We start from the raw sequence: 24,649 nt of genomic DNA on the forward strand, positions 1-24,649 counted from the left end.
GCTACTCAAAAACGACACAAACTGTTTTTGCAGAGCTCGGCTGCACATGCGTTCGCACTTCTGCTAAGCTAAAATACACTTCCCAGTGGGCGGCGGCACGGATGCTAAAAACTGCTAGCAAGCGATCAACTCGGAATGACCCCCTCTGTCTCATAAAGTGCTAGTGCAGGAGGGAACATGAAGGACAGATGCCATCTTCAATCATCTAGTATATTTCTGCATAATGTAACTTCTTTTCACTGAAGCTTTGTGACTCATCTTAGAAACAAAGTCTTTTCAGACCCTTATGCCAGTTACAACTATCTACAGTTTTTTTTCACTTTATTAAGATCATAATCTCCAACATAAAACATTATCTGTACTTCTTACTGAGTTTCATAAATATGTATTAAGGATCAAGTATAAAAATGGGGGGATAAGGGTACCGGCGACTTGTGTTGTTTAAAATGCAATAGTTAAAAATAGATTTAAAAGCCAAAAAATATATAATAATACAAACGAGCTTTAATATCACATAAAAGCGGATCACAACATAAAACGTACTTCAAAATATTGATAAAAGCATATAAACATAAAAGGTCTTTGTAAAAGGTAAGGAATTCTGACTTAGCTTTTAAAAATAGGCAAGGGAGTCACTACAGGGAGCCCAACGCGTTTCGTCACAACTGACTTCTTCAAAGGGTAAGGACAGAATGAAATAACATGCCTATTTATACCCCTGGTGGACTGGCTCAGGGTTGGTGATGTCATAATTGATCATGTGATGTAATAAAAAATGTGTAACATACAGAACATCAAGGACACTTAGTTGAGACATAGCCTAAGGCTAGAGAGGACACCATAGGGATGTATGCATAAAAAACGAGTGGTTTTAAGACGGAAATAACAATAGGAAGGTCCAAAACTGTAAAAATGTACTGATTTGCGGCACTTCCGCCACACTTCCGGTGATGGAGGTGACGCGTCACGTGTCTCCGGGTATTTCCACCCCACTTCCGGTTTCGTTAGTGCGCATGCGCCGGCGGCGCTATTCGTTCACTGCGCATGTGCCCGCAGTCTCTCCAGTTAGTATTAGTCAATCTCCAGGTCTCCATGCTGTATATGTCCCCCTTATTAAGTGCTGCGGTGGCCATGTTGTTGGTGAGAATCTCCATAGGGAATAAAGGAAAAGCGGTGGCCATCTTTAAGGAGTCCTTGGAGACCCAGAGTCATAATTCATCGGTATCCATGACGACGGATCCATGAAAAATAGAAACAAACAGAAAATATATGGTAAAAGCTATGCACTGGTTTCTTTGTTGCAGATAAACCATGCTGGAATCTAATAACTAATATGGGAGGGAATAAGGCTAGCCCAATATAAAATAAATTAAATAGAATAAATAAATAAATATACATTAAAGTGACAAACACATAGCGTTAGCTTAGTGTATGGAAATTGACATCCTATTTAAAACCATACATAGGTGATATCAGGAATTTCAAGTGCCACTGATTGGAAATAAAGGAAGAGAAATGGTTGTAAAATTACAACCCCAAGGTGATGAGGAAAACAAAAAGTGTGGGAAAAAAGGACCAAGCAAATAGTATATATAAACGGTATGTGGGTGATGTTGGGATGTAAGCTCAGAGAATTCATAGTGTTATAATTCATAAGGTGAGTCGTAGAGGTGTCAACCTGGTTATTATCATGTGGTATTGGATAGGTCACTGGTTAGCTCGACGTTATTTGTCAGTCCTTACAGTACCTGATCTTCCCAGGCAGTCCCCCTCCCTGGTACTGATCAGGCCCAGACACTGCTTAGCTTCCAAGATCGGGCGAGATTGGGCGTACCAGTGTGGTTTGACTGTACACGAAAGGTAAACATCTTATTACCAGGAACCCAATTGCAAATTAACACACGAGCCCTGATGAGTCAAATACTTTAATATAGTGTGACATGGACACCCAAGGGTGGGGGTGGGAAGGAATGTGCAAAAGACAAATGTGGCAACCGAGGAAGAGGGAGTAATGGAGGATACAGCACCTCATAGGAAGGGTGCAATTTCATAGCTCTCGTTCAGACCTGTGGGTTGCAAGGTCTGTAACTGGAATATCCAGTACATCTCCCTTCTCGAGAGTTTGTTCGCGAGGTCACCTCCTCTCTCTCCCAGACACACATGCTCGATCGCCTTAAATGTGAGGTCCTCAGGGTTGGAGTTATGCTGTGATGTGAAATGTCTAGAAACAGTATGGCTCTCCACCTTATTCTTGATATTCCTTATGTGTTCCTGGATCCTCATTTTTAATGGTCTTTTGGTCTTGCCCACGTACTTCTTTTTGCAAGAGCATTCCAGTAAGTAGATCACGGACACGGTATTACAGTTCATGAATTCCTTAATGGTGTATTGTTTCTTGTCCTCCATGTCGCTAAAGGTTTTCCGATTCGGATGTAGGTATTTGCATACATTACATTTCCCACACTTAAAGGAACCCACACATTTAGGCATTTGGGTGCTCTTGGTGGACTTCTCCTTCAATTGGCTGGGTGCAAGATGGTCCTTCAGGTTTCTAGATTTCTTGAAGATGATGACTGGTTCAGACGGTAGGATGTCTTTGAGTACTGGGTCCATGAGAAGAATGTTCCAGTGATTCCTGAGCGAATTCCCGATGGTCTTCTCATGTTGGTTATAGGTGGTAATGAAGGCGACCGAATCTTTCTTGGTGTCTCTTGGTTTGTACTTCAGGAGGTCTTCTCTGTTCACATTCCTTGTTTTTTCTAGGGCTTTCTTCAAAATGGGCCCCGGGTACTCTTTATCCTGGAACCTCTTGCTGTAGACCTTCAGTTGGTCATCACAGTCCTTTGGATTCGTGCAATTCCTCTTTATCCTCGAGAACTGTGATGCCGGAATGTTATCCTTCCACTTCTGGAGGTGGTTACTTCGATAGTGCAAATAGCTGTTCATGTCAACCTCTTTGATATAGTTCTTAGTGGTAATGCCTCCATTTTCACCAGTTAAAATCAAGTCCAGATATTCGGCCGATTTGTCGCTGGTGTTTGAGGTAAAGGTCAAGTTAAGATCATTGTTTCCCAGCATATTTAAAAACTCATTAAAAGATTCAACCGTGCCATTCCAAATGATTAAAATGTCGTCGATGTATCGTCTGTAGAGTACCACATTTTCCTTGAAAGCTTTAGAACCGTAAACATGCGTCTTTTCCCAACATCCCATGAATAGATTGGCAAAGCTTGGGGCAAAAATAGTCCCCATAGCTGTGCCGCAGCATTGTAGGTAAAACTGGTTAAGAAACTTAAAATAGTTATGGCTGAGGATAAAAAGCATAAGATCACAAATAAAATCTCGGTGGATGGAAGTAAGGGTTTGATCGTTGTTCAAGTATTCCCTGCATGCAGCTATGCCTTTAGAATGTTCAATGCATGTGTACAGGGATTGGACATCCACTGTCGCCCATATATATGTGTCCTTCCACTCAACTGCTCCAAGTACGTTGAGTATTGATGTTGTATCTTTCAAATAGGATGGTAATGTTGTCACATACTTCTTCAAGAAAACATCCACGTACTCTGACAAATTGGAGGTTAGTGAACCTATGCCCGCCACTATTGGTCTACCAGGTGGATTCGTCAGGGATTTATGGATCTTCGGTAAAAAGTAAAAAATGGGGGTAATGGGATTGGATTGCATAAGAAACTGGTACTCTTCCTTTGTTATCACATTGCTCCATAGTGCATGTAGAAGTATGGTCCTTAGCTCTTCCACAAAGGGTTCTTTTGGATCACCCTGGAGTAGTGTGTAGGAATTATCATCCCCCAGTAGTCTTAGTGCCTCTTTAGTGTAGAGGTCATGGTCCATTATAACCAATCCCCCCCCCTTTGTCAGACTGTTTTAGAACTATGTTTTTGTTTTGTTTTTTGCAGTTTTTTCAGGACTTCGCACTCACGATTCCCCAAGTTTCTTCCCTCAGTCTTTTTCTGTTCAGTGTCACATAAGTCTTTTTTTACCATATCATAAAAGATACTGACGTTGCTTCCCTTTGACTCGAGTGGGTAATATTTCGATGTTGGTTTAAGACCAGACTTGGAGCGTTCCTCATAATTATTTATGACAGCATCTTTACGCAAAAAATGTCTCTTTAAAGTTAGCTTTCTCACAAATTTATTCAAATCAATGAAGGTCTCGAATTTGTTCAAACCATTCGTTGGTGCAAAAGTCAGACCCTTACTAAGGAATGTGATCTCCGGTTCCGTGAGAGTATGCTTGGATAGGTTGAAGATGCCTTTGTCCCGTGATTCGGCTAGTGTAGATTTCTTCTCTTCTGGTCTCTCCCTCCTACCGCCCCATTTTCCTCTTCTTCTAGAAACCTTCTTTTCATGGGAGATGCCTGTCTACTGTCCTCTCTCACCATGTTTCTTACCATATCTTTTGTTCGTGCACCTGTTCTTGCCGATAAAAAATCCTGGTCCCCTGTGGAGTCTCTTCTTTGTAGAGCTGAGAATCTGTTCACTGTTCTTATGTGTGGGTTCGATGGGGAATCCTTGCTATTAGTCCTGGTTTTCTTTCCTTTGTTAGGTACCGTCTTCCATTGGTACCTCCCCATTCCGTTAGACTGATGACCGGGAGCCTTAAAACGGCTCCAGTTCTTCATATGTCCTTGACTGTAATCATTTCTGTCCCAAAGAAATTTCTTCTCTTTCCCTTTAATGACTTCCCCTTCAACATGCTCTAATTTCATATTGAGTACTTTTTCATTGATAATGTAGTCCTCCTTGTCCTTGAATCCGATCATTTCAGATTCTTTTGCCTTTATTTCAACCTCTAGTTCCACCAAGGCATCCTTCTTTTTTTGGATAAGAAGTTTCATGAGGTCAATGGAACACCTGTGTAGGATGGAGTACCATTCTTCTATGAATTCTGTATCCATTGTGCCAAACGTGGGCTGTTTAAGGAGTCTCAAGCCTCTGGGTACTCTATTTACTGTAATGTAATGTTCCAGGCCTTTAACGTCCCACCACGTTTTCACTTCCTTAATAAGGAGTTTCTTCATACCCCAAAACAGATCGTTAAGGTCTTGTGTGGGTGTTGGAGCGTCCACCTGTTTGTTCTCATTAAATATTTTTTGGCATAAATCATTTCTTTTAACCGTACGATCAGTGTTTCCAAACATTCTAGAAAAGATACTAGAGAAATACTGGATACTCGTCTCACCAGGCTGCTATATCAATGTACCGAGAGACAGTTGTGTAGAAAGGAATGACACAGCGCCACTTGTGAGGTAGGTTCTCAGTAAAACATGAAAAATAAAATTGCTAAAAGACAAACGTAACCTTGTTAAAAGGTGTCTGCCAACCCTTAAGAATGCAATCCTGGTACAGTACTGCTGGGAAAAGTATAAAAATGGGTGGCTAAGGGTACCGGCGACTTGTGTTGTTTAAAATGCAATAGTTAAAAATAGATTTAAAAGCCAAAAAATATATAATAATACAAACGAGCTGTATTAAGGATCATTTGCAAATGTGCAAAACTGGGCCCATGAGTCATAGGGCCTGATTCTGAGTCAGATGGTATGGAAGTAAATAGTGCGTTTTGTATAGAGTGCATGTGCAGATGCAGATTTATGTGTTTTTGAGCGTCTCCACTCTATTCTGAGTTGGAGTGAACTTGTCCGGATCTGCCTTTCCTTGAAATAGGGTGTTTTGGGGTGGTAACTGCACAGCAACAATGTGAGTGCACAAAACTGCCCTCTCTTGTTGGGGGGTGTCTTAGGAGTGTATTTAAAGCTCCATGCGATTCTGAGTCATGCACACAGGGAAGGGAAGCCTGTTTCTGGTGGATCTCTAGCACCTAACGTGGAACTGGAGCAAGTGCCAATACTTATGATCATAGTTGCAGTGGCTGGCATATAATCATTAGGCAGCACGGCTATCTGCTTTCAAATGCCCGGACCCGCATAAGGTAGCAGATCTGACTTCAGCACCTGCCTGCAACTACAGCCACTCTGTGTGTGACTCAGAATTAGATCCATAATGTACAGGATTGCTTTACCAACCAGTGTGTGCAGATGTAAATATGCACCAGTACCATTATAATAAGAATATTAAAATAGAAAGTAACACATTTGGTAAAAACAGGCTTGATGTCGCCTTGCGATTGATTAAACACATAAATAAGGATTTAACAAGCAGTATTATAAGAGTCCGGTCAAAAAGATCAAGTTAATAAAGAGTGTGATACAAAAGTAGTAATGCAATAGACTTACAATAAGTTTAGTTCTTATGCACCCATGCACATTTATAGTAGGACCCACCATCATGTAACATCGCCTCAGACTTCCATACAATGTTATGAATCCTGAGACCCCTGGGAATTTTTGTGCATGGCGCTTCCTGCACAACGGGTGTTGTGCTGTATTCAGGAGGCAGGAAATGTCTCTGGGAGTTAGCGCAGGCGCAGTGATGTGACACGAACGCAGGAGGGATGGGAGCAACAGGTCAGCACAGCTGTAAGTATTTGTATTTTGAAGTTGTACTATTTAAATGTGGGCCCAGATAATTGTCTTCTCAGATGGCTCCTGACTGTGTGGGTGGTGATGACTGGATGCAAAGGTCTTGACCGGTCATTTATTGACCAAAGTCGACAGACGTATAAGTGATACTCCTACCTCATTGTAATTGGTTTTTAAGCTGGATATGTAGGCACAGTGATTGCCATGTTGTTTGTCCATATAACATTTTTGGATATTTTATGCTGAGCCACCTATTTGATACCTCTTGGAAAGCCACGTCTGGGTGAAAATAAAACGTGTTGGTTATTTTTTGACATGTGATTATTGAGTGCCCTTTTCTAAATACTTCTATTTTTGCTCTGGACCAAAAGAAACAGAATTAAGTGAGCACCTGTTTAAGAAGCATGGAAGTGTGCAGATGTCTTTGGAAACTATTGTTTGAGCTAGAGTAGTTCTAGCTCACTACATTTAGCACCTCAAGTAATTTTTTCCTGGGTAAATTTCACCCAGAATGAAGTGCAATACTGACGTTTTCTTTAATTTTTGTATATGTTTATTTTTCTCAATTTTGTATTGTTTATGTATTGTTATGTTTTTGCTATTTGGTTTAATTGAAGTTATGCTATTTAGTTAAATACAGTTGGCTATATATGCATGACCAATGTTAGATGGACGATTTGGTTGGTCTGAGATGTGTATAGAGTCTCTTTAGGGGAATATTATGTGAAAAATGTCACAGGGAACCAGAATATTGGATGAGCAATTATTGAATGTTGCAGAGAATGCACAGGTTAGCCTAACCGATGATGACGCTGAGAAAGTTCTAACTGAACAGGAAGAATTTGGTCAGGTACCAGCTGATAGTGCTATTGATTTGTAGTACAAATTACTAAGGTTGAGTAAACGTGAGGTTGACCTGGTCCTTCACGGTCAATTCTTGTCTGATTATTACCATTCCCAAAAAATTTCCAGGGGTTTCAGGATTCATAATATTCCCACAATTGGTCGCACCAATCCCAGTTTCTGTAGTAAATGGTGCAAGGTTCTGAATAAATGTTCATTGGATTTAATTCTGTTAGTAGTAGCGGAAGTTGGGAGTGAATTGCAGCAGACAAGGGCTGACCTTGAGGAATTCAGATCACAGCAGCAACCATTATTAGCAGATAAATCAGAAAAGTGGCTAGAAAAACTGAATTGCAAATATTGGTAAGTACAAGAAAGATTTAATTACCTTTAAAAAGAATTAATTGGAGACAGTTCAGGGAGATTATCGTAACGACACTGTATATAGGTGGTTAACAGGGGAGCTAACTAGAGCACCTAGACGTTTTTCCTTCAATAGACATAGGATACCTTTCACGGTAGATTCATCTTATTCCTCCAGCGAAGCAGAAAATAGTGATCTCCTGCCACCCAGTGGACAGACTTTTTTAGGGGTCCTCAAGGAACCAACTGGGGTAGGTGGCAACATAGGCCTAAAAGCCGCACGAGGAGGGGGCAGGGAAAGAAGAGGAAGAGGGAAGAAGTTTCAGTGAATAATGTATTCAATCTATCTACATATAGATTAACTCCAGCAGAGGAATCGATATTGGCACTAGCACTCTCCTTTGTGCCGACCTTTAAACGTGAAGATTTTGATCACCAGATTGACATGTACAAAATTGGGTCACAAGTTGCGCCTAAGAGTTTTTTGGTGATACAGCTGAATCACAGACCAGCAATAAAGGGTTTGTCATTAAAATACTGAGTGAGTTTGATCCTTCCTCAATAAACTCAAGCATAAAAACTTTCTTGAGGATGGTGGAGGATTGTAAGCAGTCCTTCAGTGTATCTCAGAAATATCACAATATCAGTGTGGAACAGAGGATGGCAATTAGGTCCCTACGGGCCAATGACAAAATTGTAATATGTATGGCTGATAAGGGAGGTGGTGTTGTGGTGCTTGACTATGAGTACTATGATGAGAATGTAAGATTACAGTTGAGCGATATAGCCACTTACACCAAAAAATAAATAAACCCATGTATGAAATAAAGAACAAGGTGTATCTACTGTTGGCACGTGGCCTATCCAATGGCTGGCTGGATGAACAATTGGTTAAAATATTGACAGTTGACTATTCAGTCTGTCCTATACTATATTGTATTCCAAAAATCCACAAGTGGTTGGATAAGCCACCAGGTCGCCCAATAGTATCAGCAAACAATTCCCAATAGTATCAGCAAATGTTTCATCCCTGTATACTGTTATACTGCATGATCAAGGGGTACTAGCAGTAAGGGAAGCTGTGACCAATTTTGACTTCTGTGGTCCACCTGTTGATTTTTATTGTGACATGATTTATGATATTCTAACTCTGATCCACTTCCAGTATGCTGATTCTTTTTATGTGCAGAATGCTGGGACCGCGATGGGGTCGAATTTGACACTGGTGTATGCGAATATTTACATGACTCAGTACAAAAGTACTTATATTTACCCCAAATACAGTCCCAGCATTCTGCACTATTAAAGGTTCATTGATGACATTTTCATATTGTGGGGGACTCCCGCGATAGTTTTATAGAGATGGTCAATGACCTCAATAGGCTCAATAGTCCAATTCAATTTACAAGTAATATTCAGACCAACCAAATTGAGTTCCTTGATGTTTCTGTGTTTAAGAAAGACAGAACTCTGAGGACCACTTTGTACCATAAAGAGACGGACAGAAACACTCTTTTATACTCTACCAGCCTCCGCCCCAAATCGCAAAAAAATTGATTACCCATTTCAGTTTCTCCGGGTTATGCACAACAATACACAGAGCGATGTGATGGAGAAGCAACTAGTCGAAATGGCAACCAGATTCAAGGAGAAAAGCTATGCATTGTATAGTGAAGAAGGCCCTTAAGAGGGCAAGATATATCTTTACAAGTGGACAGACTAAAATTAATACACAAGCATCCGATAGCTTTGTCATCACCACCCAATTCGACATTAATGCACCAGCCTTTGCACATTTAGTAAAGAAAAATTGGCCTATAATCGACACTGATAAAATGTTCAAAAAGATAGTGAAGAAGCTATTATTATCTTTTGCTCGGGGTCCAAATCTAAAACAATTGTTGATGCAGCCAACAAAGAACTTTGAGATTAAGACTAATCAGTCCTGGATGAACCCCAAAAAAACAGGGTGCTTCCGCTGTCTTGGCTGCACAACATGCAATAGCATGTTAACTGGAAATATCTTCTCCCATCCAGATACGGGCAGAAAAATCACCATTAGACATCATGTGATGTGTACGACTGATCATGTTATATATGTATTGATGTGCCCATGTGTCCTTTATTATGTGAGCAAGACTGTCACCTCATTCAGCGAAAGGATGGCGAACCACCGCTTGTCAATAAGGCAAGCCATGATAAATAAGAGCAGTGATAAGCCCGTGGCTCGCCACTTTCTTACGAGTGGACATCAATTAGCATTCCTTAAGAGCATTATCATTGCTCATATACTGTACCTAATGTTAGGATCTCCTGTTCTGTACTGCCACGTCGCCATGGCAACCGGGAGGCAAGTGTTAGCGAAGTAACCTGAGCGCAGCTGATACTCCGGTCAGGGTTTTTACTGTGTAGTGGTTACAGGCTCTGTGCACGGCAGGGAATCCGGCGCTGGTTTTGTGCTCACAGTCTGTGAGGTCTGAGTGGGGCGTGGACAGCACCTGCTATATAAACCATCCTCTCAGGCTAGGCAAATGCTGCTGAATCTTTGTTTGTTAGTCAGTTCCAGAGAGTTAGCTAGTACTGTGTGACTTTGTATTTACTTGTAGCTTACTGCGAATAGGCCTTGGGATTCGGTACTTCATTCTGCCAATCCGGACCTAGCAGTAAGACTGGAGTCAGTTGTTAAACCTGCTGGGGTTCTTTTGCTATTCTGTGAACCCAGCAGGTTTGCGGCTGTACTCTCAGACCTGCTTGCTTAATCCTCCCTCACTGTGCAGGGCGTCCAGGTGTCAGTTTAGTGGCAGTAAGCTGAACCTGTGCCCTGCAAGTGGGGGTTAGGATTGTGGATACTCTCCTTGTGTCTATATTTCTATCTCTGACCAAGGAGTTTATTCCCACAACCGTTGGTAACCCTTTGGGGTTTTTCCTGTTGCTCTTAGCAACATCATTTTGGGTGCTCCACATGTTAAATCACTACATCTCGCTTCATTGTCCGCTCTATTCCATCTGAGCATTCCTGACACTAGGGAGACACCCAATTCCTGAGCCTTTGGGCTTCCCCGTTCATTTTGTGTTTATTAGTTATTCCATCACCTCCTGTGTATGTTGTGTTATACTGTCTGTGAGTTCGTTTTGCCTCGCATCCCTCTCTGTTCATACACCGGTATACTCCTGTTAGCACTGGTGTGCGTAACATATTCAGCAGCCCTACTCCTGTTGAAATTTTGTGGGAATATGGAGCATACCCCTCAAAATACTTTGCAACAGTTGGTCGATCAGGTGCAGGTCCTGACTCGACAATTTAATGAGATGTCCATTAAAATGAACACCCTGCAGGCCGCTAGCGGAGCTCCCGCAGCAGCAGCGGCAAGTTTAGGGGTTAAGGAGCCGAAAGTAAATCTCCCGGATCGTTTTTCTGGAGATCGCTCACAGTTCTTTTGTTTCAAGGAGAGCTGTAAGCTATATTTCAGGCTTAGGCCCCAGTCTTCTGGGTCGGAGATTCAGCGGGTGGGCATGGTGATTTCCTTGCTTCAAGGAGACCCACAGGTCTGGGCATATGGGTTGCAGCCTGACTGTCCGTCGCTTAAAAGTGTTGATGCTTTTTTTACGGCACTGGGCATTTTGTATGATGACCCTGACAAGATGGCTTCAGCCGAGGCTCAAATTACGGTCCTAAAGCAAGGGCGACGGTCAGCAGAGGTTTATAGTACGGAGTTTCGGAGGTTGGCTCATGATACCCAGTGGAATGACCCAGCCCTGAGAAACCAGTACCGAAGGGGCCTTTCTGACCAGATAAAGGACCAACTGGTACAATATCCCTCGCCTGATAGCTTAGATCAGCTCATGCAGTTATCCATCCGGGTGGATAGAAGGCTGAGAGAGCGTAGGCTTGAAAGGGAGATCGCAGTTTCCTTTTTTCCCAAGGGAACCTCAGACTCTGAGGAATATTCCGAGGAGCCTATGCAGATTGGGGCTACCCGCCTCTCCTCACGTGAGAAGACGCGGAGGAGACAGAAGGGTTTGTGTTTGTACTGTGGGAATAAAGGTCATGTCGTAGTATCATGCCCAGAAAAGCCGGAAAACTTCAGGGCCTGAGGGTGATGGGAAATATCCTGTCAGGCCAGAAGTCAGATTTTCCCCAAAAGACTTTTCTCATTCCGGTGACTTTGGAGATCCTCGGTTAAACTGTCAAGACTGAGGCCTTTGTTGACAGTGGGGCCGATGGGGTTTTCATGGACCGTCAATTCGCCCTGGAACACTCTGTTCCCTCAGTACCTTTGGCATCAGAGATTGAGATCTGTGGGTTAAACGGGGAACCATTGTCCCAGGGTAAAATTACCTCCAGCACCAGCCAAATTCCTTTGTTTATTGGAGCCACACACTCTGAAAAATTGTCTTTCTATGTGACTGTCTGTTCTTTTGCCCCATTGGTTTTGGGGTTACCCTGGTTAAGGGCCCATAACCCTCAATTTAACTGGGTCTCTGGGGAGATTCTTAGTTGGGGTAGTGATTGTTTCAGGAGTTGCTTGAGCCTTCCAGTCAAGCTCTCGCAGCTAAGTTTGCCAGGATTGCCAGGATGTTATGCAGATTTTGCGGATGTGTTCTCCAAAAAAGTTGCGGAGGTACTATCTCCCCATCGCCCCTATGACTGTGCCATTGATTTGTTGCCGGATGCTAAACTTCCCAAGAGCAGGTTGTACTCCCTGTCACGTCCTGAGACTCAGGCTATGGCAGAGTACATTCAGGAGAACTTGGCTAAGGGATTTATCAGACCCTCACAGTCCCCAGACGGGTCGGGGTTCTTCTTCGTGGGTAAAAAGGACGGTTCGTTGCGACCCTGCATCGACTTCAGGGAATTGAACCGTATCACGATTAAAAACTCGTACCCACTGCCTCTCATTTCGGTTTCGTTTGACCAGCTTCGTACTGCCACCATTTTTTCTAAGATTGACCTACGCGGTGCTTACAATCTAATCCGAATAAGAGAGGGGGATGAATGGAAGACTGCCTTTAATACCCACTCAGGGCATTATGAATATTTGGTGATGCCTTTTGGGCTCTCTAATGCCCCGGCAGTCTTCCAGGAATTCATGAACGATGTGCTCAGGGAATATTTGGATAGATTTTTAGTTGTTTATCTAGATGACATCCTAATCTTCTCCCATTCCCTGGAGGAACATCGGAAGCATGTACGCTTAGTCCTCCAGAAACTCAGAGACCACCAGCTTGGGGCGAAGCTGGAGAAGTGCGAATTTGAAGCCCAGCAAATCGCATTTCTAGGGTATATTATCTCCTCAGAAGGTTTCCAAATGGAGGGTTCTAAGGTACAGGCAGTCCTGGATTGGGTGCAGCCCACTAGTTTGAAGGCGCTTCAGCGTTTTCTGGGCTTTGCGAATTTTTATAGACGGTTCATCGCTGGATTTTTGTCTATAGTGGCCCCCTTGGTGGCACTCACTAAGAAAGGGGCGGATGTTGCTCACTGGTCTTGTGAGGCCAAAGCGGCCTTTGCCCGTCTCAAAAGGGCATTTGTCTCGGCCAAGGTGCTGCGACACCCAGATCCAGAGCGTCCTTTTGTGGTAGAAGTGGATGCCTCTGAGATAGGTATTGGGGCAGTGCTCTCTCAGATGGAGGTGTCTGATAATCGCCTTCATCCCTGTGCTTACTTTTCCCGTAAATTTTCGTCTGCCGAGATGAATTATGATGTGGGTAACCGGGAATTGTTGGCTATAAAGGATGCACTCGGGAAGTGGAGACACTGGCTTGAGGGGGCTAAGTTTGTGGTCTCAATTCTCACCGACCATAAGAATCTGGCATATTTAGAGTCAGCGAAGCGGCTCAATGCCAGGCAAGCACGATGGGCTTTGTTTTTTGCTCGCTTTAATTTTTTGATAACATATCGCCCTGGGTCAAAAAACATCAAGGCTGATGCGCTCTCGCAGAGTTTTGCTCCAGTCCAAGAGACCACAGAGGAGCCATTGCCCATTGTGTCCCCATCATGTATTAAAGTGGGCATTACCCAGGACCTCTTGTCATTAGTCCTTAGAGCACAGGAGCAGGCTCCTCCAGACCTTCCGGTAGGTCTCTTGTTTGTGCCTCGTAGGTTAAGACAGCGAGTGTTCCTGGAATTCCATGCCAAGAGGTCGGCAGGGCATCCGGGTATTGCCAGAACTCGGGAGTTGCTGTCTAGGGCGGTGTGGTGGCCCTCGGTGGCTAGGGATGTGGATCAGTGGGTTCGGGCATGTGACGTTTGTGCCCGAAATAAAACTCCTAGAGGGGTTCCTGTCGGCCCATTACATCCACTCTCTATTCCATCTAAGCATGGACCCACATTTCCATGGATTTTGTGGTGGACTTGCCCAAATCCTCGGGGATGACAGCCATTTGGGTTGTCGTTGACAGGTTTTCGAAGATGGCGCATTTCGTTCCACTGGTTGGGTTGCCATCGGCCAGATGCCTGTCTGAGTTATTTATGCAGCATGTTGTGCGCCTCCACGGGTTGCCACTTGATGTGGTCTCTGACCGTGGATCCCAGTTTGTGGCCAAATTCTGGAGGGCATTTTGTTCTGATCTCCAGATTTCTGTGAGCTTGTCGTCAGGCTACCATCCACAGTCTAATGGGCAGACGGAGAGGGTGAACCAGTCCTTGGAGCAGTTCCTCAGGTGTTATGTCTCCAAGTGTCATACTGACTGGGTTGCTCATCTGTCCATGGCGGAGTTTGCCTATAACAACGCGGCTCACTCTGCTACAGGGATCTCTCCCTTCCTTTGTGTGTATGGGCATCATCCTAAGGCCAATTCTTTTGACCCCCTAAATTCCACGCCTGGTGGTTTCTCCGTGGTTTCGGCCCTATGGGGTATTTGGAGGAAAGTTAAGAAAGCCCTTGTGTCTGTGTCATTAGTGACCAAAAGGGTTTTTGATAAGCGGAGAAGACCCTGCAGCTTTAAATTAGGAGACTTCGTCTGGTTGTCCACCAAGAATTTAAAGTTGAGACAGCCATCTCATAAGTTAGGCCCCCGGTTCATCGGCCCTTATAAGATCACCAGGGTTATCAATCCGGTGGCATTTCAGTTAGATCTGCCCCGTTCATTGGGTATCCAGAAAACATTTAATTGTTCCCTTTTAAAACTGGCGGTTAGTAATCCTTCTTCCAGTGGAAGACCTTCTCCTCTTCTGATACGGGGTCAGAGGGAGTTTGTGGTTGAAAGGGTTCTTGACTCCAAGATGGTTCAGGGTCGGCTGTCATTTTTGGTGCACTGGAAGGGGTATGGCCCGGAGGAGCGGTCGTGGGTGCGCAGTTGTGATCTTCATGCCCCCAGACTGATACGCTCTTTCTTCTCGCAGTTCCCCGATAAACCCGGTGGTAGGGGTTCTTTGACCCCTCGTCAGAGGGGGGGTACTGTTAGGATCTCCTGTTCTGTACTGCCACGTCGCCATGGCAACCGGGAGGCAAGTGTTAGCGAAGTAACCTGAGCGCAGCTGATACTTCGGTCCGGGTTTTTACTGTGTAGTGGTTACAGGCTCTGTGCACGGCAGGGAATCCGGCGCTGGTTTTGTGCTCACAGTCTGTGAGGTCTGAGGTCTATATAAACCATCCTCTCAGGCTAGGCAAATGCTGCTGAATCTTTGTTTGTTAGTCAGTTCCAGAGAGTTAGCTAGTACTGTGTGACTTTGTATTTACTTGTTGCTTACTGCGAATAGGCCTTGGGATTCGGTACTTCATTCTGCCAATCCGGACCTAGCAGTAAGACTGGAGTCAGCTGTTTAACCTGCTGGGGTTCTTTTGCTATTCTGTGAACCCAGCAGGTTTGCGGCTGTACTCTCAGACCTGCTTGCTTAATCCTCCCTCACTGTGCAGGGCGTCCAGGTGTCAGTTTAGTGGCAGTAAGCTGAACCTGTGCCCTGCAAGTGGGGGTTAGGATTGTGGATACTCTCCTTGTGTCTATATTTCTATCTCTGACCAAGGAGTTTATTCCCACAACCGTTGGTAACCCTTTGGGGTTTTTCCTGTTGCTCTTAGCAACATCATTTTGGGTGCTCCACATGTTAAATCACTACATCTCGCTTCATTGTCCGCTCTATTCCATCTGAGCATTCCTGACACTAGGGAGACACCCAATTCCTGAGCCTTTGGGCTTCCCCGTTCATTTTGTGTTTATTAGTTATTCCATCACCTCCTGTGTATGTTGTGTTATACTGTCTGTGAGTTCGTTTTGCCTCGCATCCCTCTCTGTTCATACACCGGTATACTCCTGTTAGCACTGGTGTGCGTAACACCTAGGAACATTAGGGGAGGTGACAGAGGTCGTATGTTGCTTCAAAAGGAGGCAAGATGTATTTTTCCATTGGACACCAAGTCACCAAAGGGCCTTAATGAGAGTGTAAATTATCGTTGCTTCTTATGATAGCTCTATAAAGCAAGGTTTATTACACTGGTCTGCATTATATCTAAAAAGCATATTTTTTTATTTTTTTTATTTTTTGTTTTATTAATGTTTTAGAGTAAGTTGTGTATTGATTTGTATTGTCTGTAAAGGTGACAATGGAGTGGTACGAGTCTACATTTTTAGCCTGAAAGTACATATTCTACTGCATCACTTTTTAAAGTTTAAGTATTGCACATTGGCACTTTAAGGGGTTTAGTGGGAGCCTGATGAGAGTGGCTAAACTGGATCCCCTCATTGATAAAACATAGAATATTAACATACTGTACATAAGTAACGATCTAACATTATAGTAGCTGGCTGACTGATGTATGCTATAAACCCCTGTCGTGCTTGATGGATCACTCCTGCATGTGTTCTCAATGCTGTCCTGGCTATAAATCATTTATAGCCAGGACAGCATTGAGAACACATGCAGGAGCTCACAACAAAATAAGAGCTACACTATTGTTTAAGATCCCTTGGATTGATATTCTTAAAGGGACCATCACTGTCACCATAAGATTTCTAAGATTTTTTATTTAATATTTTATTTAGGAGTATTTTACTCTAAATTCACCACTAGGATGTTTCCTGCCTCTTACATATAAAAAACACCCCTGAGGAAGTCTTATAGACGAAACGCATTGGATGCCAATCTTAGGCTAAGTGGGTGGGCAGTCTGCTTTAGGAGCTCCTCCACGGCTTGGGTAGACAGCATGTCCCAAGTGTTACCAACTAACCTACTAAGGTCAAGATTAATGTAAGAGTCTTATCCAATTTTTAACAAAAACTTTTTAGTACATTTTTTTTGGAAGAATTTGAACTAATGAGTGGTATTGATTTGGTGCGAGGGTCTGTTTCAGAGGTACCATCTCCATCTCCATCTAAATACCGTTCTGAAAGAGAAATGCAGAAAGAATTTATAAGAACTTTCAAGTGAATTTGAGCGCTTCTCTGACAATCTTTGCATTTCCATATATATATAGGAGCAGACAAAGAAAAGGCGTCACTCCAGGGCTTGTAAAGTGCAATAATTGCAGTGTATTTAAACAAATCACAAGTCCAACGTTTCGTGGCCCGTAGCCCCTTTGTCAAGGTGTGAATGAGTGTAAGTGAAAAACCCCTTACCTCTAAAGCTGGTGACCACCACGTGTGAGGAGGTGCTTCGCCCACGCTGTCTGTCGCTCCGGGGGCCGGGGGTTTCCGGCGCTGTGTGAGTGACGCGGCACTCGCGCCGCCTGCCCGCTCCGGCGCCCCGTTGCCATGACATCACGTCTGGACTCCAGCTCAGTTGCCATGGCAGCCTAGCCACTTTCCATTGCGCTTGCGCGCTAGGGTCTGCAAGAAAGAGTGTAAACTAGAGGTAGACTATGTACACAGATTAAGCTACTTCATAGTGTGCAAACTATACAGTGCCTTTACAATTCAAACACAGACAGATCCTCTATTACTTACAGCTAATTCCACTAACAAGGCTATTTACCGGTACATATTGTCATATATTAAATTAATCGGGGACCCATCCCTTATCACCGTATGTGACCCTGGGAATGTCATAACTATAGCCGCCCATGGGAAGGCTACCCAGCGGGAGGTGCTGCTATGTGTGGTCACAATTCAACTCTATACCCATCACCCCTAATAGAAATATAGCTATATACAAAATGCAGCTGGAATCAAGAGATATCCTCCACCTCTTAACAATACAAGTTGGCATTAGATGTAGCATATTCCCTTAAGGGCCCGCATCTTCTGTGCATACAAACTCTTCTCTGGGCTCACTTCCTGCCCAATGAATTCCACAGGATCTGTTCATTCAGTCTATTATGCTGGATAGTCTCCAGTTTAAATATCCACCTTGCCTCCATTTTTAACAGCTTTCCGTCTCTGTCTCCTCTCAGGCTGTTAGGGACATGGTCTATAACCATATGTCTCATGGACCTTAATGGGTGATGTTTGTCCACAAAGTGTTGAGCCACTGGTAGTTCCGATTTCCCACTTTTAATGGCTGCTGATATGGCAGAGCGATGGAGTGCCATTCTTTGTCGCATGTTTCTGATGGTTTTACCCACATATCCTAGCCCACACGGGCATAGGATGAGGTAAACTACATGGGAAGTGGTGCAGGTCAGGATATGGCGGATACTAAAGGTTTGTTCTCTTTTGGGATGCTTGAATGTATTTCCTGTCAACATCGACTTGCACGTAGTGCATCCCAAGCATTTATAGCATCCTGATGTTTTAGTGAGGAAGTTTACCGGTATATCGGCTCCATATCCGGTAATGTCTGAATGTACTATATTATCTGTGATGTTTCTTCCCCTAGTAAAGCAACACATGGGTCTTTTTGTTTTAAAACATCTAAGTTTTAAAACAAAAAGACCCATGTGTTGCTTCACTAGGGGAAGAAACATCACAGATAATATAGTACATTCAGACATTACCGGATATGGAGCCGATATACCGGTAAACTTCCTCACTAAAACATCAGGATGCTATAAATGCTTGGGATGCACTACGTGCAAGTCGATGTTGACAGGAAATACATTCAAGCATCCCAAAAGAGAACAAACCTTTAGTATCCGCCATATCCTGACCTGCACCACTTCCCATGTAGTTTACCTCATCCTATGCCCGTGTGGGCTAGGATATGTGGGTAAAACCATCAGAAACATGCGACAAAGAATGGCACTCCTTCGCTCTGCCATATCAGCAGCCATTAAAAGTGGGAAATCGGAACAACCAGTGGCTCAACACTTTGTGGACAAACATCACCCATTAAGGTCCATGAGACAAATGGTTATAGACCTTGTCCCCAACAGCCTGAGAGGAGGAGACAGAGACGGAAAGCTGTTAAAAATGGAGGCAAGGTGGATATTCAAACTGGAGACTATCCAGCATAATAGACTGAATGAACAGATCCTGTGGAATTCATTGGGCAGGAAGTGAGCTCAGAGAAGAGTTTGTATGCACAGAAGATGCAGGCCCTTAAGGGAATATGCTACATCTAATGCCAACTTGTATTGTTAAGAGGTGGAGGGTATCTCTTGATTCCAGCTGCATTTTGTATATAGCTATATTTCTATTAGGGGTGATGGGTATAGAGTTGAATTGTGACCACACGTAGCAGCACCTCCCGCTGGGTAGCCTTCCCATGGGCGGCTACAGTTATGACGTTCCCAGGGTCACATACGGTGATAAGGGATGGGTCCCCGATTAATTTAATATATGACAATATGTACCGGTAAATAGCCTTGTTAGTGGAATTAGCTGTAAGTAATAGAGGATCTGTCTGTGTTTGAATTGTAAAGGCACTGTATAGTTTGCACACTATGAAGTAGCTTAATCTGTGTACATAGTCTACCTCTAGTTTACACTCTTTCTTGCAGACCCCGGTGCGCAAGCGCAATGGAAAGTGGCTAGGCTGCCATGGCAACTGAGTCCAGACGTGATGTCATGGCAACGGGGCGCCGGAGCGGGCAGGCGGCGCGAGTGCCGCGTCACTCACACAGCGCCGGAAACCCCCGGCCCCCGGAGAGACAGACAGCGCGGGCGAAGCACCTCCTCACACGTGGTGGTCACCAGCTTTAAAGGTAAGGGGGTTTTCACTTACACTCATTCACACCTTGACAGAGGGGCTACGGGCCCCGAAACGTTGGACTTGTGATTTGTTTAAATACACTGCAATTATTGCACTTTACAAGCCCTGGAGTGACGCCTTTTCTTTGTCTGCTGCTATTATATGACTACGGAGGGCACTCAGGCTAATGAGCTTTAAGGACCAGGAGTGCCGGGCACCACACCAGGATATTTATATATATATATATATATATTTATTTATATATACATATATATATATATATATATATACTGTATGAACTAAGTGGCTAAATAGCCTTATTTGCACAAATATAATCCAGAGTCTTCGTCTTCCAGTTCCTCTCCAACGTCTTTTTCTCCTTCTTCTCTCCATCCCCCTCCTCACCATTCCCTTTCCCCTCCTCCTCCTTCTTCTACTCCACCTCTTCCCACTGTATCATCACTGTGATTCTACTGGTCATTTATTGATCAGCTGACCTGAAAAATAATTGCTTACAATGTTTTCTGAAACTTTCAAAACACAACAATAGTATGTACAGTTTGTGTCATCTTTGTCTATTACATAAAATATGCATGTATTTTCCTCTATCTCGCTTTTTCATTGTTATCTAACAACCTACAAAATGTATTTTGTCTTCACGTTTGCAGATGAGTTTAAATCTTTTATGAGGCGCTTACCCAGCAGCCACTTCCTGAGTATTGGAGCCATTCACCAGCACTGGGGAAATGATTGGGAATTGCAAAGCCGTTACAAACTGCTGCAGAACTCGCTAGACATACAACGCCAAAAGATGCAGCACACAGCACGAAAGTTATTTGGCCTTAGCCTGCGTTGTCGACACAATCCTACACACCAGCTACCCAGAGAAAGGTATATAGGTGTTGCTGCTTGACATGTAAACAGACTTTAACTAAAATACTGCCGTAACAGATTTTTTTTTTTAAATCCCATCATCCAGGCTACTAATAGCACAATAACCAGAGATTTATAATCATCATAATCATTATTTGTATGTATCTATCTATCTATCTATCTATCTATCTATCTATCTATATATATATATATATCTATATATATCTATATATACACTATATATATATATATATATATATATATATATATATATAGTGTATATATATATGTATAAATAAATAAATATATATAGAGAGAGAGAGAGAGAGAGAGAGAGAGAGAGAGAGAATATTAGAAGGTATAAATGTAGCGTTTAAAGATTTGGGCAATTTTGCAAGCCGAAATGTATGTGTGTTTTGCCTGGTAGTTATGTAATTTTCTGCAGACAATAACATGTATAAAAAAACTCCTACATGACATCATTATTTCTCATACCTTCTGGGAGATCCTAGATGGAACGTCTACTTGGCAAATGCAGAGGGCATGGTGACATGAATCATGTCATCATCGCCCCACCCCCCACTGCGCATCACACATTGGGTGTGGGACTACAATAATGTTATGTGCAGTGGATCCAAGCAATAAGCAACAGTTCCCTTTGCCAGGGAGGTGGATGAGATCTAGGGGTGAGATCTAGGGGGGTTCCCTGCATTCTCCTGAGAATATTCTCATAGAGAATCAACAATCACTTTCTATAACATAAACCACATATGCACTCATACCTCCCAACTTCTGTCCCTTGGGAATCGGGACACGCCGCGGCTGAAAAGGGTGCGGAGCTTTGTGTAGAGGGGCGGAGTCTCGCGGTAAGGGTGCGTGGCCTATTACCGCGACACCCGTTTTTCGTCATTTTCGGGGTGTGTCCAGCGCTCCATGAGCTGCTGGACAGCCCCCGGCTCCCCACCTTGTGCTGATAGCTGCCATGCGCATGCGCACGGCATCTATTCAGTGTGATCACCGGCTGCTTTGCAAAGCAGAGCAGTGGTGATCACTACCTCTGCCAACTCCCCCCACCCCCCTCCCGCCCGCGGGACACTGCGACCTGCGGGAGGGGCTGCGGGACAGTGTCCTATTAGCGGGACTGTCCTGAAATCGGGACAGTTGGGAGGTATGTGCACTGTCTTACTTACAGCTTAATGCACTTTCTGACTTTATGCTACCCACTCACGTGTTAGAAATGCCATCTACTGTAGCACAAAATTTAGTATGCACCCCATTCACCCAAATTGTATTATGCTCTCTACGCTCTCCTAATGTTCAGTCCCATCAGCTGCATCTCCCTCCACTGCCTCGTTTATTCATAGCTCGCCACCCCACATGCACTGTCCTCTTTTTCCACTCTTCCATTTGTCTTCTGGTCCAGATCATTTGACTTTGCTCACCGTAGACTGCATTGGGCTATATCTCACGCTTGTGGTTAATGTTATACATTCTGGATGCTAAATAGTTAAAAACCTAAAGCTTCATGTGAACATGAGTAGCTTTATTACTGTGTAGTAGATTAAACAGTCCTCACTGATGAAGCCAAAGCAGGACAACATTTTTTCAGGTGGCTCCACGCAGGTGCGCCTAGATTTCCGCTAAATAAAAAATGAATATGTAGAGAAAAGTGGCAGCATTTACATTGGTGCTGAATAGCTGGTTGAATGGGCTTGGGCAGAGGAAGGGTGCTCCTTGCAGCTGGTAGGAGCACCAGTTGACCTACATTTGTGGAAGTTAAAAGGCACACAGATAGCATTTATACACCTTTGCACAGTTAATTGTCAGGTTGACCCATGTTGTTCTCTGAAAACAAACACTTGTGAAATTATTTTGGATGAGTCTATGAAAGGTCTGTATATAAATTTGATACATACAATAACTTATACAGTGTATTACATGCAAATAAATACATTATTTTAACTACTGTTGATGAGCTAGAAGATTGATCATCAAATTAAACCACAACCACATCATCAAATATGAACAAAGTATATAAAAAATTATTTTTTATGAATTATTTTAGTTTTTGCTGTTTGGAGTCAGATTCCAAAGACTTCTCCTTCTGAAATTAGGATGCAAGGAGGCGTAGCCATTGGTAGCGAAGCACAGACTTTATTATCACTCATGCAGCAATACTTTGTACATAGACATTAAATATGAGATCCATTTTCCTACTCACAGATGGGACAGATTATATTGCGGTGATCCATATTAAGGATTAATTGGAGAAGCCATGCTGTTTTCTGACAGATACAGCATCTCATTAATTTAGCAGTGAATAGCCTGGGATTCTTTTAGTCCCACAATATGGGTATTTATTAAATTATATTTGTTAAATTGTAACATATATCTTTTGAAGAGCCTTATCATTAGAACTCTAAAGACCCTCTATCACAAATTATACTCTTTTTAGGGTGATTTGGGGTCTTAGAACCTACAAGGGATAATGTAAAATACCTTCTCTTGTTTGAAACATTTGAATTGTCTAAGTGACATCTCTGTGTGTAGTAACGAGACACTAATGGAGAAGTGTAATAGGGTCTGAGTTTTTAGTGCGGATCAAACTTGCACCTTCTCGCACATTAAAAGGTCATAGCATTAACCACCCCAACTAGTCAGCTCTGGCCGGAGATTCCCAGGAGAGTGGAGACACCCCCAATAAATAATTATTCCCCTCCGGGGAATCCAAAGACAGGGCTGAAGCCCAGAGCTATCCCCAGCACCCCTGGGTGCCGAGTTGATAGCTTTCAGGAAGTTTTGTTATTAAAAGTAATATTGCCTTTTACAGGTGGACTACAGGTCCCAGCAAGCATCCCCCTCATGCCAGTACTTAGAGAAACACAAGTGCCAGATTGTGGAGCATGAAGGACCTGCTGATGCCTATAGTCCCCCTGTAAAAAAAGATATAGGGAAAAGACAAAACATGCACGCCGTTAAAGTAAAAGTTTAATATACAGTACAACCTTGCACACTCAAACATACTTACCTGCACCCTCTGTAGCTATTCATGTCCTTTTTTCCAGTAGCTTCCACAATACCTGTAAAAAGAAAAAAAATCCATGCTGCCCTATCGTTGGGGTAGATCAGGGCATCTTCATTCCATGTAGGCATCCAAGGGGTTAAAAAAAACAAAATGAATCCCCGAACCAGACGGACTGAGGAGCCCCATGTGTTAACACATAGAATTCCTCTCATAACTGCAGGTCTCCATGTGACAGCTATCACTAGGAGATCTGGCTACATGAATGGCTACAGGGAGTGTAGGTAAGTATACATGACTGTGAGTGTGAGTGTCAGTATGAGTGCGAGTGTGCATGTGTGTTTTATTAAAGTTCTACATTACTTTCACAATGTATGTGTTTTGTCTTTATTTAATATTTATTTTACAGGGGGACTAGAGGTACCTGTAGGCCATTTAATGCCCCGCATGCTGGTATTGTGTTTCTCCAAGTACCGGCATACGGTGAGGCTTGCTGGGACCTATATTACTCCTCTAAAATACAATATTATTTTTAGCTATCAACTCAGCATCATTTTTATATATTTTTTTTACTATTTGTTAACTCTTAGCCGCAGAAGCGTGTGCAGATCTCACTGATCTTATCGAAATCACGAAGATGTCTACTGTATATCATTTTTTTTTCGGTGACGCCTACAAGGGATAATGTAAATACTTATAATATGTATTGGCTCAATTTTTGAATTGTTATTTTATAATTTTTAAATATATATATAATGATAGTAATTGCATTTTAAAGTACATTGCTTTAATACATGTTAGGGCATGCTAAAACTGTGTCAAGGCACGTTGGGATGTGTAGTTCTACAGTAGATGGAGCGCTACATCCCTGCTTTAACACCTGGTATGCATATAAGAAATAACATACCATTCACTGAAGATTTAGTCATATTAATGATGTGTTTTTTGTAATATCTAATAAAACCATCCCTTGTTCACAAAGGTTGTTTCTACGGTAACAAATGGACTTTTTTTTACCTGCTAATATATAAGATTCCAT

General features: G+C 43.0%; 1 protein-coding gene and 1 pseudogene across 1 annotated transcript in view; one reads left to right on the forward strand and one right to left on the reverse strand.

Annotated features, from left to right (window-relative positions):
* The window catches only part of BRINP1 (BMP/retinoic acid inducible neural specific 1), a 375,138-nt gene that overhangs the window by 346,932 nt on the left and 3,557 nt on the right, over positions 1 to 24,649 (forward strand). Inside the window, exon 7 of the mRNA XM_063936905.1 lies at positions 20,384 to 20,606. Within this exon, the coding sequence (XP_063792975.1) occupies positions 20,384 to 20,606 (223 nt within the window). The remainder of the gene's footprint in view (positions 1 to 20,383; positions 20,607 to 24,649) is intronic.
* On the reverse strand, positions 1,737 to 1,855 carry LOC134950090 (5S ribosomal RNA; annotated as a pseudogene).

This window comes from Pseudophryne corroboree, chromosome 8 (assembly GCF_028390025.1).
Source record: "Pseudophryne corroboree isolate aPseCor3 chromosome 8, aPseCor3.hap2, whole genome shotgun sequence".
In the NCBI taxonomy this organism is placed as follows: Eukaryota; Metazoa; Chordata; class Amphibia; order Anura; family Myobatrachidae; genus Pseudophryne; species Pseudophryne corroboree.